General features: G+C 38.6%; 1 protein-coding gene across 2 annotated transcripts in view; it reads right to left on the minus strand.

The window, feature by feature from the left end:
- Nucleotides 1-15,310, minus strand: part of LOC102820321 (collagen alpha-2(I) chain-like) — a 39,858-nt gene that overhangs the window by 11,191 nt on the left and 13,357 nt on the right. For both annotated transcript variants that reach the window (XM_006834286.1, XM_006834287.1), the window contains exons 12-35: nucleotides 15,130-15,183; nucleotides 13,612-13,656; nucleotides 13,286-13,339; nucleotides 13,143-13,187; nucleotides 12,729-12,782; nucleotides 12,136-12,234; nucleotides 11,957-12,001; nucleotides 11,749-11,847; nucleotides 11,281-11,334; nucleotides 11,052-11,159; nucleotides 10,626-10,679; nucleotides 10,427-10,525; nucleotides 9,451-9,504; nucleotides 8,901-8,999; nucleotides 8,433-8,486; nucleotides 7,963-8,016; nucleotides 7,764-7,817; nucleotides 7,455-7,508; nucleotides 6,492-6,536; nucleotides 4,599-4,697; nucleotides 3,071-3,178; nucleotides 2,304-2,357; nucleotides 836-889; nucleotides 94-147 (exon numbers count right to left, since the gene is read on the minus strand). In XM_006834286.1, coding sequence (XP_006834349.1) covers nucleotides 94-147; nucleotides 836-889; nucleotides 2,304-2,357; nucleotides 3,071-3,178; nucleotides 4,599-4,697; nucleotides 6,492-6,536; nucleotides 7,455-7,508; nucleotides 7,764-7,817; nucleotides 7,963-8,016; nucleotides 8,433-8,486; nucleotides 8,901-8,999; nucleotides 9,451-9,504; nucleotides 10,427-10,525; nucleotides 10,626-10,679; nucleotides 11,052-11,159; nucleotides 11,281-11,334; nucleotides 11,749-11,847; nucleotides 11,957-12,001; nucleotides 12,136-12,234; nucleotides 12,729-12,782; nucleotides 13,143-13,187; nucleotides 13,286-13,339; nucleotides 13,612-13,656; nucleotides 15,130-15,183 — 1,593 coding nt within the window. The remainder of the gene's footprint in view (nucleotides 1-93; nucleotides 148-835; nucleotides 890-2,303; nucleotides 2,358-3,070; nucleotides 3,179-4,598; nucleotides 4,698-6,491; nucleotides 6,537-7,454; nucleotides 7,509-7,763; nucleotides 7,818-7,962; nucleotides 8,017-8,432; nucleotides 8,487-8,900; nucleotides 9,000-9,450; nucleotides 9,505-10,426; nucleotides 10,526-10,625; nucleotides 10,680-11,051; nucleotides 11,160-11,280; nucleotides 11,335-11,748; nucleotides 11,848-11,956; nucleotides 12,002-12,135; nucleotides 12,235-12,728; nucleotides 12,783-13,142; nucleotides 13,188-13,285; nucleotides 13,340-13,611; nucleotides 13,657-15,129; nucleotides 15,184-15,310) is intronic.

A 15,310-nucleotide genomic window follows, 5' to 3' on the forward strand; every position in this document is an offset into this window, starting at 1 on the left:
GGAGAGGCAATTAAAAAATGTCTCAGAAAGGCTTATCAACATCTAAAACTAGTAAAGTATGAGTATTGAAAATTATCCAAGTTTTTTACTTACAGGGCTACCACGAGGGCCAGCAGGACCAGCAGGACCAGCAGCACCAGCCTCACCCTATAAAGGGACCAAGAAAAGTTTGTTAATGTGTCCAGGATGTTCACAGAGGTAGGAGAGAGAGAGAACAGTGGTAGAGAGTGAGTTGTTGTCAGAGTTTATAGGTGCCTTAGAAAAGAAGATAAATGCACATCTCATAGAGTAAAAGGAATTAGATTCACACCCTTCTTATTACATTCATCTTGGGGGTTGAAGTGGTATTGTGTGTACATTTGCAAAAACATGATATATCAGTGCCCACAATACCAGGAGGAGGACATTTTGATTTCTAGATGGACACAGGACTGATCTACTTGTGGCTATCTTTCCAATACAATAAATAAGGTCTATTTTAAGTGGACTGTTGGATGTGAAATGGGTACACTATGAGTTTTATTGATTTTTTTTTTTTCTCCACAAGTGGAGGTTTTGAGAAGGTCTAGTACATTAGTTGTATATTGTTAATGGGCATCAGGGAAAGACTTTGAAATGAATGGCATTAATTAAAATACAGATCAGATAACTAATACATCTATAGAATGGGAAAGAAGACTTCAAATATGCATCTATTTCCTACCGCCCCTTCACAACAGCTAGGTTTTTCAAGTAGTGGGCCATAAGAATGAATGCTGGGACACTTTGGAATTATGGAAGGCAGGCAGTTTTAGGTATGGCTATTGGCATGGAGAATTGAGACTTGAATGCTTACCCGGTCACCAGTGGCTCCAGCAGGACCCGGGGCACCTACAGCACCAGGAGCACCCTAGTACCAAAAAACCCCCCCAAAACATAAAAACCCCATGAGTTACTAATCATACCCCCATACCAACAACAAAAGTAAACCTCTAAATTCCCTCTATGTGCTTATAAAGTAGCTGCACAGTATTCCTGCACATTCTGGTTAGATATCAAGAATGTGACTATCAAGACTATTAGAAACCACTATTAGGAAGTGAATACTCCAAAAACAAAAATTAGGAATCTGATTGGGAATTTGAGTGATCTAACTCTCTGCTTTTGTAAAATTCCCTTGAGAGCAGCAAAGAGTAGTCTTGTTTGGGAGTGCCAAGATGCTGAGATCAGAGGAAGGACTATTAGGAATATGCTACAGTGAGTTATCAGAAAGGTGTGATGCTGTGGGTTAATGCACTGGACTGTAATGTTGGCTGGAACCACAAACTCGGTGGTTCAAGCTCACCAGCCAGTCTTTGGAAACCCTGTACAGGGTTGCTGTGGGTTGGAACCGACTTGACAGCACTAACAACAAATGGGAGTGGTGGGAAATAAAACTAAGGCAGTTTGTGGCCAGGAAGATTCATGATACCTACACTGTAGGTGGGATTATTACAATGATGGGATAAGCTTTGGTAGCTACATGGCATTAAGATTTAAAACACTGGAAGCCACCAGCCACCCTGGGGGACAAAGATGCAGCAACCTGCTGCCATGAAGATTTACAACCTTAGAAACACTATGGGCCAGTTCTCCACTGTCCTATAGAGTGGTTAGGAGTTGTAATCAACTTGATGGCAGTAGGAATGGATTTAAGAGTTAATACTTGGGTCATCTCTTTGCAGCAAGTCTTTGGAGCTTCTTTTTGCTCTTTGGGTCTGTTCTGAGTGATAAATTCCCAGGACATACATTTCAATAAGTAGGCCCTTTTCAAAGGTTGCTGTTGTTGTAGTTGCTAAGTGCCACTGAGTTGGTTCCATCCCATAGTGACCCTGCATAGGGTTTCCGAGGAGTGGTTGGTGAGTTTGAACCACCGACCTTGTGGTTCAAACCAACCTTGAGGTCGAGTGCTTATCCTACAGCGCCATACCAAGATTCCTATTAAAGTTTATGGCTTCTTAAAATGTTAAGAGGTGTATTTAAAAAAAAAAAATACCATTTAAGCTTAGAATAATCATTTAAAGCACTACTAAACCTACAGCCTTTGGTCTGTAGCTTATAGTTGGTATAGTTAACTCTAGGGGGAAAAATACATTATTACTTTCAAAGGAATAAACTCTGTTACATTTTTACTATGGAAAGGGATATGATTTTACTTTGTTGAGCTCTTCTTTTGTCAATTCTATTTTGAAAAACTTCCCAAATCAAATTGAGTGAAATGTAGAAAAGGTAACCTAAGTATCAACCAACCAAACCAAACCAAACCAAACCAATTTTTTACTTACACGAGCACCATCTCTCCCAGTGTTACCAATCTCACCTCTGAGGCCAGTTTCACCCTGAAAGTCAAAGCAAGAGCAACTTTGTTTTCCAACCACATTTTTGAATAAAAATTAATCTGATATACTTTTATAGAAGAAATTGTATCTTCAGTCATTTAAACTCTTTAGCAATGTTGCCATTTTGTAGGCTGTTAAACAAGGTAAAAAAACATGAGGAAAAACAACCAAAAAAATTAATTCAAGGTCCTTTCCTGGTAATTACTAAACTACTTTTTAAAAAATTTTCCATTCACACTTCTGAAACATAATCAAGCAAAAGGTACAAATTCATGTGGGCAGAATTATAAGGCAACATCACAATGGGCTTCAGTGCCTGATCAGTCCTATGTCATACATAACTAATGCAGCAGCATGGTTGGCAGCTGTTCAATATAGTTTCTTCCCATTAATTAGGGCAGGATGAGGCACTATTGTTAGTGGCATTAAAATGAGCCTCATGTATTACTCAACACCATCTGTTTGCATGAAATTCCATGGTAGCGAGGAATTTTGCCAGATTAGTGAGTTTAGAAATGCGTAGGTGGCAGAGGGAAATATCTACGTATAACTATATATATGTAGACAGATAGATAGATAGATAGATAGATAGATAGATACATACATATCAAAATGCTGCCATACCACCTGCCAAGAATTGTAAAAAACCAGGGCAGAAGCTCTTGCTAGAGTTCACCAACACTGTGTTTTAGGGTCCAGCACTGAGAGGCTACCTTTTCTCCCTTTCCTCCAGGAACGCCAGCAGCACCCCTCTCTCCTGGGAGTCCACCAGGTCCAGATGCACCAGCGGTGCCTGGAGCACCAACTACACCAGCTTCACCCTGGAATCAAACACACGTGAAATCAATTATCTCAGAGGTGAAAGAAGAAAATTAAGAATCAAACACTTCAAAGAATTCCAGTTTAAACACTTAATAGGCTGTATTTTTGCTTGCCTAAATGCATAAAGGAGGGCTTTGAAAGGAGGGAGAATCGAACAGAGGAAAATGTTATTAATGATATGCTGACTAAAGAGAAGAGGGTAGTGGGAGTGGCTGTGATCCTCCTATAATTGGCCTCCAATCGTCTTCAGTGAGTTGTTGCTGTTAAGTGCCGTGGAGTCGGTTCCGACTCATAGCGACCCTGAACAGGGTTTCCGAGGCTATAAATCTTTATGGGAGCAGAAAGCCTCATCTTTCTCCCACGGAGCAGCTTCAGTGAGACAGGCATGAAAAAGAAGTAGCTAGGAAGGTGTGAGGCAAAGAAAGAAAAATGTTTGCCCGCAAATATTTTTCAAGGATAAGTCTCTCAGCTCAGATAAAAAACAGAATGAGGCCTCATCAATTGGTGAAATGTGTGCATTTTAATCTCTTAAGAGACTGTAGCTTCCATTTTTGTATAAAACCTTACAATTTCAAGTACTTAAAAGCTGGTGACTAGCTTCTGAGTTAATCCCTCTGAAAGTACTTCTGCCTCACAGAACCATATTCATTTCTTATTTCCTTTCTCCCACATATGCTACTTTAATCCCCCTCCCCAACAACATCCCTCTACATTCTAAAATAGATTTACACAGCTAATGTTTACAATTTACCCCCCTGAAGGTAAGAATCAGAAAGAGTCTGAGTTGCCTTCTGCTTTTTGTGGTAATCTATTTTTCAGAAACATATAATTTCGTCTATTTTAAAAGATTCTATTTTGGGACACAAATTTCAGGTTTATGCTTTTGGGGTGAATGTACTATATGAGGGGACTTCAGAAAGTTTGTGGAAAATTCCATTATCTTGTAATCCAAAATTTCCATGACTTTTTGAATCTCCCTCGTATACAGTTAATTTTTATTATCATAAACTCTCTTATTACTAAAGTTAAGAACAAATTTAAAATTTAACTTTTTGACTACTTTATGAAACCTTGATATGGGATATTGGGAAGGTAAATTTTATTATTTGTAATAACATCCAAATGTATATGAGGTTTTTAGATTGTAACAAAAGTAAAAAGTGTGATAAGAAGGGAAAAACAACAATTCTAATTCATTTATGTTTGTAGAAACTGTGATACTTCTTCCTTTCCCTCCCCTTAATTTTCCTTTGGACTAGCTCAAACACACTGGAATCAGATTACTGTTTACTGAAATATAAATTATCGCAGAATTAGAAATTTAATAAAAATCTAAAAAAATCAAAATTTCTACTGTAATGAATATACTTATTTTAGGATAGAATGGCACAAACCATCAATATATAACCAAGTTTTCACCTTGTTTCCATCGGGCCCTGGGGGTCCAGAAGGACCACGGCTTCCAATAGGACCCGTAGGACCAGCAGCACCACTCTGGCCTGGAGGACCACGCTCTCCCTGAAATAAAGGGGTTGGAAGGAATGTTACAACATTCATTACTTTCAGGGATATCATCTTACACACCAGAGTTCATACTTGTTAAGGATTTGAGCCTGGTTCTGCTACCTAGTAGCAAATTATATTTTCTTTTTTTGTTGTTTCAATTTTTTTGTTTCTAATTCCAACACTTATAAAATGAAGGAATAGGATAAAACAATCTCTAATATCTTATTCAGCTCTAATGTTCTGTGATTGCAACTCCAAGTTTTTACTTCCATAGTATATAATATTCAAACTTTATATCCATTTCCTTTTTTTGTCCTTTACTGTGATAGATCTATGTAAGGATAAACACAGATGTCAGTTATGTGCAGTATTCAAAGCGAAAGACTTTTAGCGAATAGCAATGCCATGTATAGATAAGATTAGTATTCTTATATCTATGTCCCCTTTCTTGACAATCACATACAATAATGATGTAACATACGATTCAAGAATATGCATGTATATTCAAGAGCATACATGTGTCTATATGTGTGTGTATAGGCTGCTGTTCCTCTCTCTCTACATATATATCCAAATTTGCATCTAAGTATCACTATGACAAAGGAGTTCAAGATCAGCAGTTCGAAACTACCAGCAGTTCCGCAGGGGAAAGATGAGGCTCTCAGCTCCCGTAATGATTTACAGCCTCAGAAACCCTATGAAGGGTCGCTAAGAGTCCAGATTGACTCCACGGCACATAACCAACCAACCAAATCGTTATGACATAGCATTCTATGGCACAGAACACTTATCACATTGGTCCGTATGGCAACTGGACCTCATTGTATACAGTTTGGCTCTATGATCCAAACCCCCACAACCAAACCCATTACTGTAGAGTCGATTCCAACTCCTAGCAACCCTATAGGACAGAGCAGAACTCCAAGCCACAGCATTTCCAAGGCTGCAATCTTTATGGAAGCAGACTGCTACATCTTTCTTCTGTGGAGCATCTGGTGTGTTTGAACTACTAACCTTGTGATTAGCAGCCAAGTGCTTTAACCATGATGCCACCAGGACTCCTTTGATTCTCTGATAATGACACTAAATTTGTTTGGACTTCACAGATCTATGAAACTAGTAATATACAGGAATACTTTAGGGTGAAACTAGTCATTCTAGATATTCTAATGATTACAAACAAAATAAATAAATTTATTGTATTTTTCTTTATAAAGTCAAACTTATGATTTCAGCTTTAGACTATGAATAGGAGTGTTACAAAAATTGACTTTTGATCACTTTTGTAAACACAGGAGGCTTCAAAATGTTAAAGGAAAATGGAATTAAAAGATAATGGAATTTTCTTATGAACTTTTTGAAGCCCCCTATACATCATACATGTCTTTATAAATCAGTGAAAAATCACACACATTTACATTTTGTATAAACATGCTATTTTTATAATGGGAAATATGAACAATTAAATAAATATGTTCATTATCAACTTGGAGTCCTGGTGTGTCGCCATAGGATAAGCACTAGACCTCAAGGTTGGTTTGAGCCACAAGGTCGATGGTTCAAACTCACCAGCTGCTCCTCGGAAATCCTATACAGGCTCGCTATGAGTCAGAACCAACTCGACATCACTTAACAACAATAATTAACAATTATCAATTTAGAAATCTAACACTTTCCAGAGATTACGTTTTGGTAACAGAAGAGTATCAGTGATTTAGTGCTGTATACTTTGTGGCTTTGAGGAGAAAGAGCTACGTCTTTTAAAACTACATAGCCAGAAGTTTCTGGAAGTTAAATAGCACTTACTCTTGGACCAGCAGGACCAGGGAGACCAAATTCACCATGCAGACCCTAGGCAAAACATGAGAATAAATTAAGTGTGGACTCACTTAGCTCATATATTTAAAAACATTTTCAAAGAGTGAAACAGAACTGGGGAGGTTTTCCTACATGAGTTCATAAGTCTGCTGGTTCTTAAGAGCAAGAGAACTTTCAGTTGTGTATGCAGACACAAAAAGGGAGAATCCCACTGATCATAGAGGTATACGTACTCCAGACCTACTATCAGCAGATTTAAGTTTACTCTTATTTAGTTTAGAGCTTTTTAAAAAGTTGGTAATATGATAAATCATAATAAATAATATCAGACATTGTGTATTTTAAAACCATATAACAGAATGCCTTCTTAATAGAAATGATCATATTCTGCACATTACCTAGCTAATTGTATACCCAAGTGTATCTCCTTTATTACTGAGCAGCTGTCTCCTTAATGTGCCCCACTGTTGACAAAGGAGACCAGGCCGCAGCATGGAACTGAACTGAGGCACATTCATCACAATTATAGAGAAAATGACTCAAAGCTCTTGCTCTGATTGTGGAATAGCAGAGTCATGTCTGAATGCCAAGAAAAACATGAAAAGAAAATTTCAGGCTCTAGTGATGGAAAACCGGTACATTTTCTTATTTTCTATGGGGAGAGAAATAATCTGTGTTTTAATATTACTAAGAACAATACAAAAAGTAAAGACATTAAATAGGCTTTAATTTCATAATGTGGTATGTTTCATTCAATCTTAAAACCAAGTGGTCTGACATGAAATAAGTAACTTGGCTCATTTTTTTCATAGCTCCAACATATGTAGAACACTATCATTAACAGAAGAAACATGAAATTCCCCTTTGTAAGTTTAATATCACTCCCAGAGGGTATCACACAAGGGGAAAATGTGAAGTTCTGGTGAACTAACTATCACTTGTTTTACTCACTCTTTCTCCTGGTTTGCCAACTTCACCAGTTGTTCCTGCTGGGCCAGGCAGACCCTAGGTGAAAGAAATATAAATCATAACCTTATGGCTATATTCAGAGAACCGATTAATAATTAGGTTTGGGGAAGAACTATCTAATATCAACATAATCATTATTTTGAGTAACTAAGGCATTATACAAAAGTTTGCACTGAAAACAAAAGACATGCTTAGTTTTTCAGTTCTGAGTTTATGTCCTGCATGGTGCAGGGGAGCCTGGGATTGTGATTTCCAGATGGACAGTCTGACTCAGGACATTATTTGACTTACCTGGAAACCAGGAGGTCCAGCAGGACCCTGTTCACCCTTTCCACCTTGGACACCCTGAAAGTAACAGGCAAAGAAGTATAAATAGGGACATAGGCACTATTGCTTCTACGTATGTAACTTTTGGACTGGAAAAACGTTTGGACTAAGGAACTTGATACATTCTAGTGCAGAAAAGAACAGGATAAGGAGAAATACTCACTTGTTGTCCAGGAGGTCCCTGAGCACCATTGTTTCCATCAGGACCTGGAGCACCCTAAAATATTTAACAAAGTCTCATGGTTACCTGGGAGCCAGACAGTTGAAGACATCTCAAAGCCTCAGGCATTACTTCCTTAAAATAAGCTTGTCATTTTAGCAAGAACTCATTGTGGGTTCCCTGTCAAGGACCAAATATTGTCCACTAAATGGAGGGCAATTTCTAAAACCCAAAGAATGATACTCTTTTAATCATGAGATGGGTAATTAAAAACAAGTGCTTCTGTAAATATTATCAACATTCTGTCTTATGAAAGTATATCTATTTTGTTGTTGTTTGTTTAAAGATATTTTGTGGTGGTAAAAAGACCCTTGGTCTAGGAAAGAAAGCGATGGAGTTATACCAGATGGCCTCAACTTATGTGTATTTCTTAGGTAAGAATTATGAGAATAAATACAGAAGACAGCACCTACCCGAGGGCCAGCAAGACCAGCATGACCTTTTTCACCACTTTTTCCAGGATCACCCTATGATAAAGAAGCAAAAACTAATAATAAATTTACACACTTAATGTCAAATTAATCATGAAAATCTTGAACTGCTCATTTCTTGCTTGCTTTTTGTTTTCTTGTGATTCCTAGCCCTTGGGTTCTGTTATCTAAGGTATAACCTACTATCAGGTAAGCCCATATAAAATAAGGTAGATATTAAAATAAGGTAGAAATTATGCCATTGTCTGCAGAAGTTCACTATTCAGGAGACGCATTGTCAGCAGGTATAAAATGGTATGTTAGAGGTCAACTTTTAAGGTGATAAGAAGTCTACAATTTTCCTGCATTGCAAGAAACCCACCTCAAGACAGACTGGACTGCAGTCATAGGGAAGTATTAAGAGTATTGGTGAAATGAAGTAACAAAGAGAGAAGTTATAATGATTCTTACAGTGGGGCCTTTGGGTCCGGGGAATCCAATGTTACCAGGCTCTCCTCTTGCTCCAGCGGGACCAGTTGGGCCAGGCCTGCCATCAATACCAGGGAGACCCTGAAACCAGAATTTAGGGTTTACTCAACATCAACATGGCCTCACCATCTCAGGCTGTGGTGCTGTCTTGGGATGAAATAGGACCGTCTTATGAATACATAACACTTCTTGTACAAAGTGCTTATAAGCTGCGTATCCACCCAATTTTTAAAAATAGGATGTTGGCAGACACATAGTCAATTCAATCTCATCTGTACATAGTTTTCCTTTTTCCATGCCTTTGTCACCAGTTTCAATTTTCTCTGCCGTGTTTTTCTTTTTCCTTCTCTCCTTTCAGTCCTGCATTCATTTGGACTACATAATTACAATCCATTACTTTGCATTCCCAGATGATGTATGTGGCTGATATTTACTTTCAATGTATTCATGTATAAATAAGCCACATGAACTAGACTTGATAAGGGTGCAGTAAGTGTCCTTGAAAATATAATGGAAAATGAGCAGTACTTACTCCAAGACCTTCTTTACCAGCTGGGCCAGTATTTCCAGGGGAACCAGGAAGACCCTACAAGACAAATGAAGATGCTTTCATACAGGCATTTTAATTCACATGCTATAGGCTGAAATTAATTGAAAGAGCAGAAAAGCATCTTTCCCCCCCTTTTGTTTGTTATTTAGGATAAATCAGTAGGGATATTAGTCACTAGCTAGGAGGTGTGAAAAAGAGTCCCAAAATATGTATTTCTAGTATTTTGTGTGTGCCTTCTATTATATTGGATTTTAGCACAAGATCTGTTTATAGATATCTCAAAAACTGTTAAGCAACATACTCTATGGGCCAAATGTATTATGTTATTTACCCCATAATACAAAAACTAATACACTTCTAATAAATAATTTTCAAAGTGAATTTTTATTGCTATGTCTTGGTGTCTATATTACTTGTTTATGATGCAATTACAGTTGATATTCATCCATAAGAAATAATGGAAGCAAAAAAATTACTCTATTGCTATGGAATGGAGTGTCTACAGATCTAAAGGTCATTTCTCCATAGCTTGTGTGATGCTGAATACATTATAGCACTTTCTGATTGTTGGAAAAATGATTTCGCTTATGAATCTAATAAACTAATAATGTATAGTCCTAATACATTTCATGAACACCTTATATAAAGTTCACAAATTATGATGAAAGATTCATGCTGACAGGAGAGCCACCCTAATTTGGATATATTAAAATAGACCTATTCTTCTGAAAACCTCATAGCCATTGAATCATCAGTAATAGAAAATTTATGAAGTAAGCAAATACATAAATATATCTACTGAGCTTTGATAAAGTTAAAATTTTAAATGTAGCCATTAGCAAGCCCACTAATAAATTTACCTTTTGATGTTTTTAAAATTATCTTCAAATATTAACCAGCTCTTTAAAAAAAGGAAACAATGTCAGATGGCACTTGCTCAGAATCATCTGCAACTTACTCGGGGTCCCATGAGACCAGGCTCCCCAGGGCGACCAGAATCTCCACTGGGGCCTCGGACACCAGCAGGGCCACTTGCACCACGGTTACCAGGAGGGCCCTATTGACACAAGGAAGGGGTGAGGGTGCTGAAGCTAGTAACACACCCACCACCACAAGGATCAAGTTCCTTTTTGGGAAATGAGTGATGGATAATTTACCATGACACCAGCTCTCCCATCAGCTCCTGGGAGACCACGAGAACCAGGACTGCCCTGTAAGAAAGGACACAACACAACTAAGAATTACAGAACACCCTTGACTCACATACGGCAGAGTTTATTAAAACACGGCAAGCATGTAATCAATCTTGTTCCCTAAGGGGTCTCTGTAAGGAATAAAGAAAAGTACTTCACCCAAATCCCAGAGGAATGTGTGGATGAGCATTCTGCAAAAGCAGGTCATGCTGTTTCCAGACCAATTTTATAACATACCAAACTGACAGTTACTGATTTAATCGAGCAGATGGGAAGCAGATGGTTCCTTAGTCTAGAAAAGACACTTAGTAATTCTGAGCAATTCCCAGTGAAGGGGTTCCATCATCTGCTTCTGTTGTATCTGGGGTTTCAGAAATGTTTGGAACATACCCTCAGTCCAGGAGGTCCTGCAGGGCCAGCGGATCCCGCTTCACCATTGGAACCTCTCTTTCCTTCTTCACCACTGGGCCCAGGAGGACCTTGGGGACCAGCAGAACCCTGTTTAATGAAAAAACAAAAACAAAGGGGAAGTAAAAGTCATTAATTTTAATACATCTCCAACTAAACAAACGGTTAAGAAATAATAACTCCATAAAATTGTGGTTACAGAACTACTTACAGGTTCACCCTTGTTGCCGCTCTCTCCTTTGGAACCAGCTGGACCAGGCTCACCCTAGGATCCAAAACAAAGTAGTGCTCAAGGGACAAATATTTGTCAAAACTCTCTGGCAGACAAGTATCTTGGTGATGTTGATAGATCAAAGTAGAGAGAAACTCAAGTTCTACAATTAACATGTCAGTTACTATTTAAATGATTTACTGGAGGATGGTCTTGAATGAAAGGACAACACTGATATTGTAGAACTTTGCATCGTTGACCTCTGGACAACACTCTAAGATATAGCATGAGGAATATGTCTGTGTGCGTGGGTGAGAGGCAAGTGTATCATGTACAGTTGTAAAAGAAATACAAAATAAAAACACAAAAGAAAAATACACATCAAAACCAGAGGAAGTCTAGATGGTGATAAGATGACAGCAGAGGTGGTATTTCAGGATGACGAGAGCCACAGCCATGAACACTTACAACAAGTCCTCTGGCACCAGCGGCACCAGCCGCACCAACAGGGCCAGGAATCCCACGGGGTCCAGGGAGACCAGGTGCCCCAGCAACACCAGGCAGGCCCTGTGAAGAAAAAGATGCATCCATCATTATGCAACCTGGGACCAAGGCAGCTCTCCCATAAATGTCTTTAAAACCACAGCAGCACATTTCAGCAGCCCCATATACTCACAGCGGCACCTTTAGCACCAGCAAGACCATTGGCTCCAGGGTTACCCTGTGAGGAAAAGAAGAGGAAAGAAATGAACCGACAGAAGTATTTCTGTTCTCTGACCTCGACTTCATATTCTTTTCTTTTTTCTTTGGCTTTCTTCTACTTAACGAGGTTTTAAGGATGTAACAGCTACTTACAGGAGGTCCAACGGGACCAGAAACACCTGGAAGACCAACTTCACCACGAGGGCCCGCAGGACCAGAAGGACCAGGGTTACCAACAGGTCCAAGTTCACCCTAAATGAGGAAATGACACAGAGGAATCACCCAATAAATAGTGAAATAGCTTATATCTGTTTTTAGGATATCCTGTCTTAGGAAAAACCTTTAGGATTGCAGTCAAACCTTCCTCTGGCTTGGTGCCACAAGATCTGGGCTTGATTTCCTGCTTTCCTAGTCTGGTTCTACCATTGTGGGTACCACTGCTCTACTCAAGTTTCTGGAATGCATATGAGATAGGCAGAGACTCTGAGGCTCTGTCAGTCTTGACTAGTTTGAACTTAACGACAATATCTCTATCTACCGGGAGCTCACAGAGCGCAAGTGCAGACAGATGGTCTACACCAAGCGGAGTGTGTGACATTGGTTATTCTAGACCCACTTTTGAAGAGAGGGACTAGTGAAGGTGACTCTTCTGTAATTATTTCTCTATCTACAAGCACAAATGCAATAGTTCACATCATAATAAGACATTTACCAAAGGTAGTGACAATGGTCACCAGTGTCTTTACCTTGGGACCAGGAGCACCAGGGAAGCCTGGAGGGCCAGCAGAGCCAATGGGACCCTGAAACCAAAGGAGAAGGTGGTAAGACATTTTCCCCCCACAAATTAAGAACAACAACAAGGAACTGAAATGGTTTAGAGTGCCCTGGTCTTATTAAATATTGGCAAAGAGAAAACTGGCAGTTTTGTTACTAGGATTCTATCAAAAGCAAGATACCCAGGGTATCAAAGATAGGGTAGATTTTACTTTATTTATCAATCAGAAACCCTGGTAGTGGAACTTATAAATGGAATATTTCATAAGACCTCATAGAACACTTGGTAAGATATTGAAAAGATGTATTTTGTGAGAAATTTATAAAGAGGATAGCTCCCATCCCATGCGTGCTCAACTTCTAAATTACCCAGTGCCAAGACTTACAGCAGGACCCACAGGACCCACACTTCCATCACTTCCACGGGCACCCTATATTACAAACAAAGGGGAAGAGTCAAAGGAATTAAATGGCAGTTACTAGGACATATTAAAAGGGATAAAAATGAGTGAAAATAGAAGCAACTTACAGCTGGACCAGAACCACCGACACGTCCTCTCTCACCAGGAAGCCCACGGGCTCCCTAGAAGCAGAAACATTTTCAATGAAATAAAAAGTCACAGACATCATTTGGTTTGTCCAATTTCCAATATGTACTAGAATCCACTAGAAATAAATAGGTCTCCTTCTAATTCCAACTAAAAGTAATGGATTTCAATTAAGTATGCAGAAGGCCATTAGAAAATATCAAAGAATACAATGCCAAGGGAAATGGTAATTAGTAAAATACATTAAAGAGGTTCCAGCTAGCAGAGTGTACACATTCTGCTTTTCAATAAAGTAATCAATACTTACTGTTTGACCTGGAGTTCCATTTTCACCAGGAGCACCAGGCTCACCCTACATGGAAAAGATGGATTGAAGTTTTTGTTCACTATATACATTGATTTTTTTTTTCTCCACTGTATTTTTTACCCTAATTATTACAATTTGAACTAGACATACATTCTGCAACATCTCTTATAGCTATAAACTGTTTATCAACTACACCAAATGCAAATAAAAATCTTTTATCAGCTAAAGTCTGAACTTTAACCTAGATAACACTAAATGGAAGCTGTGATTATTTGAGAGTTACTTCTCCGTCCCTAGTTTACCTCTCAGATTTTGCATATCATTTAGATGAAGCTTATGTGCTAGAAATGATACAAAAGCAGATGGCAAAGGGTGAATGTGCATTCAATATAACCACATATACCCTCTTTAAAATTATTTTGAACATTCAGCATTTTCACTTTTAAAAAACATGCATAAAAATCGGAAGTTTCATAGTATTCTGAACTATCATATTTACTGTCTATACTGCTTTACTGAGAAAACAACTGTGGTGGTGGTGGGGAGGCGGGGCAGCTTACACTATGGCACACATGAAAGAACTTCCTTCAGGACGATCTGATTTTGATATAGAAGAAACATGACTTGAGAGACCAATTTTTAAGGGTTCTTCATTTCTAGTGTTCTTTGGGAAGAGGCCCGGTTACAGCAGTCAGGAATTCTAGCCTGTCCTCTTCTAACTACAAGATGTGTGGTGTTGGGCAAGTCACTAGCCTTCTCCGAGCCTCCGTTTTCCTCATTTGCAAAGTGAAGGAGTTTCCAAAGCTCCTTACGGCTCTAACATTTTATGATGCTATGATTAGTAGTCTTCACTATTATATTAGGCTCCTGGGAGAATGAGTTTGACCTTATCCATTTGTGTGGCAGCTGGAAAGTTAGAACAGATTCTTCATATTCATGTTCATTTCTGGTCCCACTAGTATTCGCTACTCATTAATTTGTAATTACGTTGGTATTCACTTTAATATCACATTATCTCCTTAATAGGAAAGGGAACATTTTATAGTTGAAAATTCTGTCGTAGAAGAGCCTAGCCAAGAGATAACACACTTCTGAGACTTTAATTACCTAATTAAAAATGTGTGTGTGTGTGTGTGTGTGCACAGATAAATCACAGGAAAGAGGTTGAAGAGAGTATTGTGACATGAATGTACCTATCTATTTAGTGCATGGCAAAGGAGAGTTTATAGTTAAAAATAACACAGCATGTTCTAATTTACTTTTATTTTGGCTGCAGAGATTGATTGAAATCACAAAGGAGAAAAGTAAACAGAGGAAAAAAAAGATTGGTATTATTTTTAATGTCAATTGTTTAATAAACATTGAATTACACAAATGTTGTTAGTAATTGGCCCTTTGGCACAGAATTTCATAGTTCTCATTACTGAGAGATTGGCAGTGTAGAAGAGGATACTTTTAGAATACAGGTAGTTCTTAGCAAACATACACTTCTTTGGTGGTGTGGTGTGGGGCATTTACCTTGATACCTGGAGCACCAGGCTGTCCCTTCAGTCCATCCAGACCATTGTGTCCCTGAAAGGCAAATTCTTATTATTAACATGAAGTCCCACTGTAGTGCTTGGTCAAATCAAACACTTGTTAGCTTTGCAATCAATCTCTTCTGTGGTGGCTCTCATGGCTGCCCCAGTGTAAGAAGTTC

Source organism: Chrysochloris asiatica, unplaced genomic scaffold (assembly GCF_000296735.1).
Source record: "Chrysochloris asiatica unplaced genomic scaffold, ChrAsi1.0 scaffold00010, whole genome shotgun sequence".
Taxonomy (NCBI): domain Eukaryota; kingdom Metazoa; phylum Chordata; class Mammalia; order Afrosoricida; family Chrysochloridae; genus Chrysochloris; species Chrysochloris asiatica.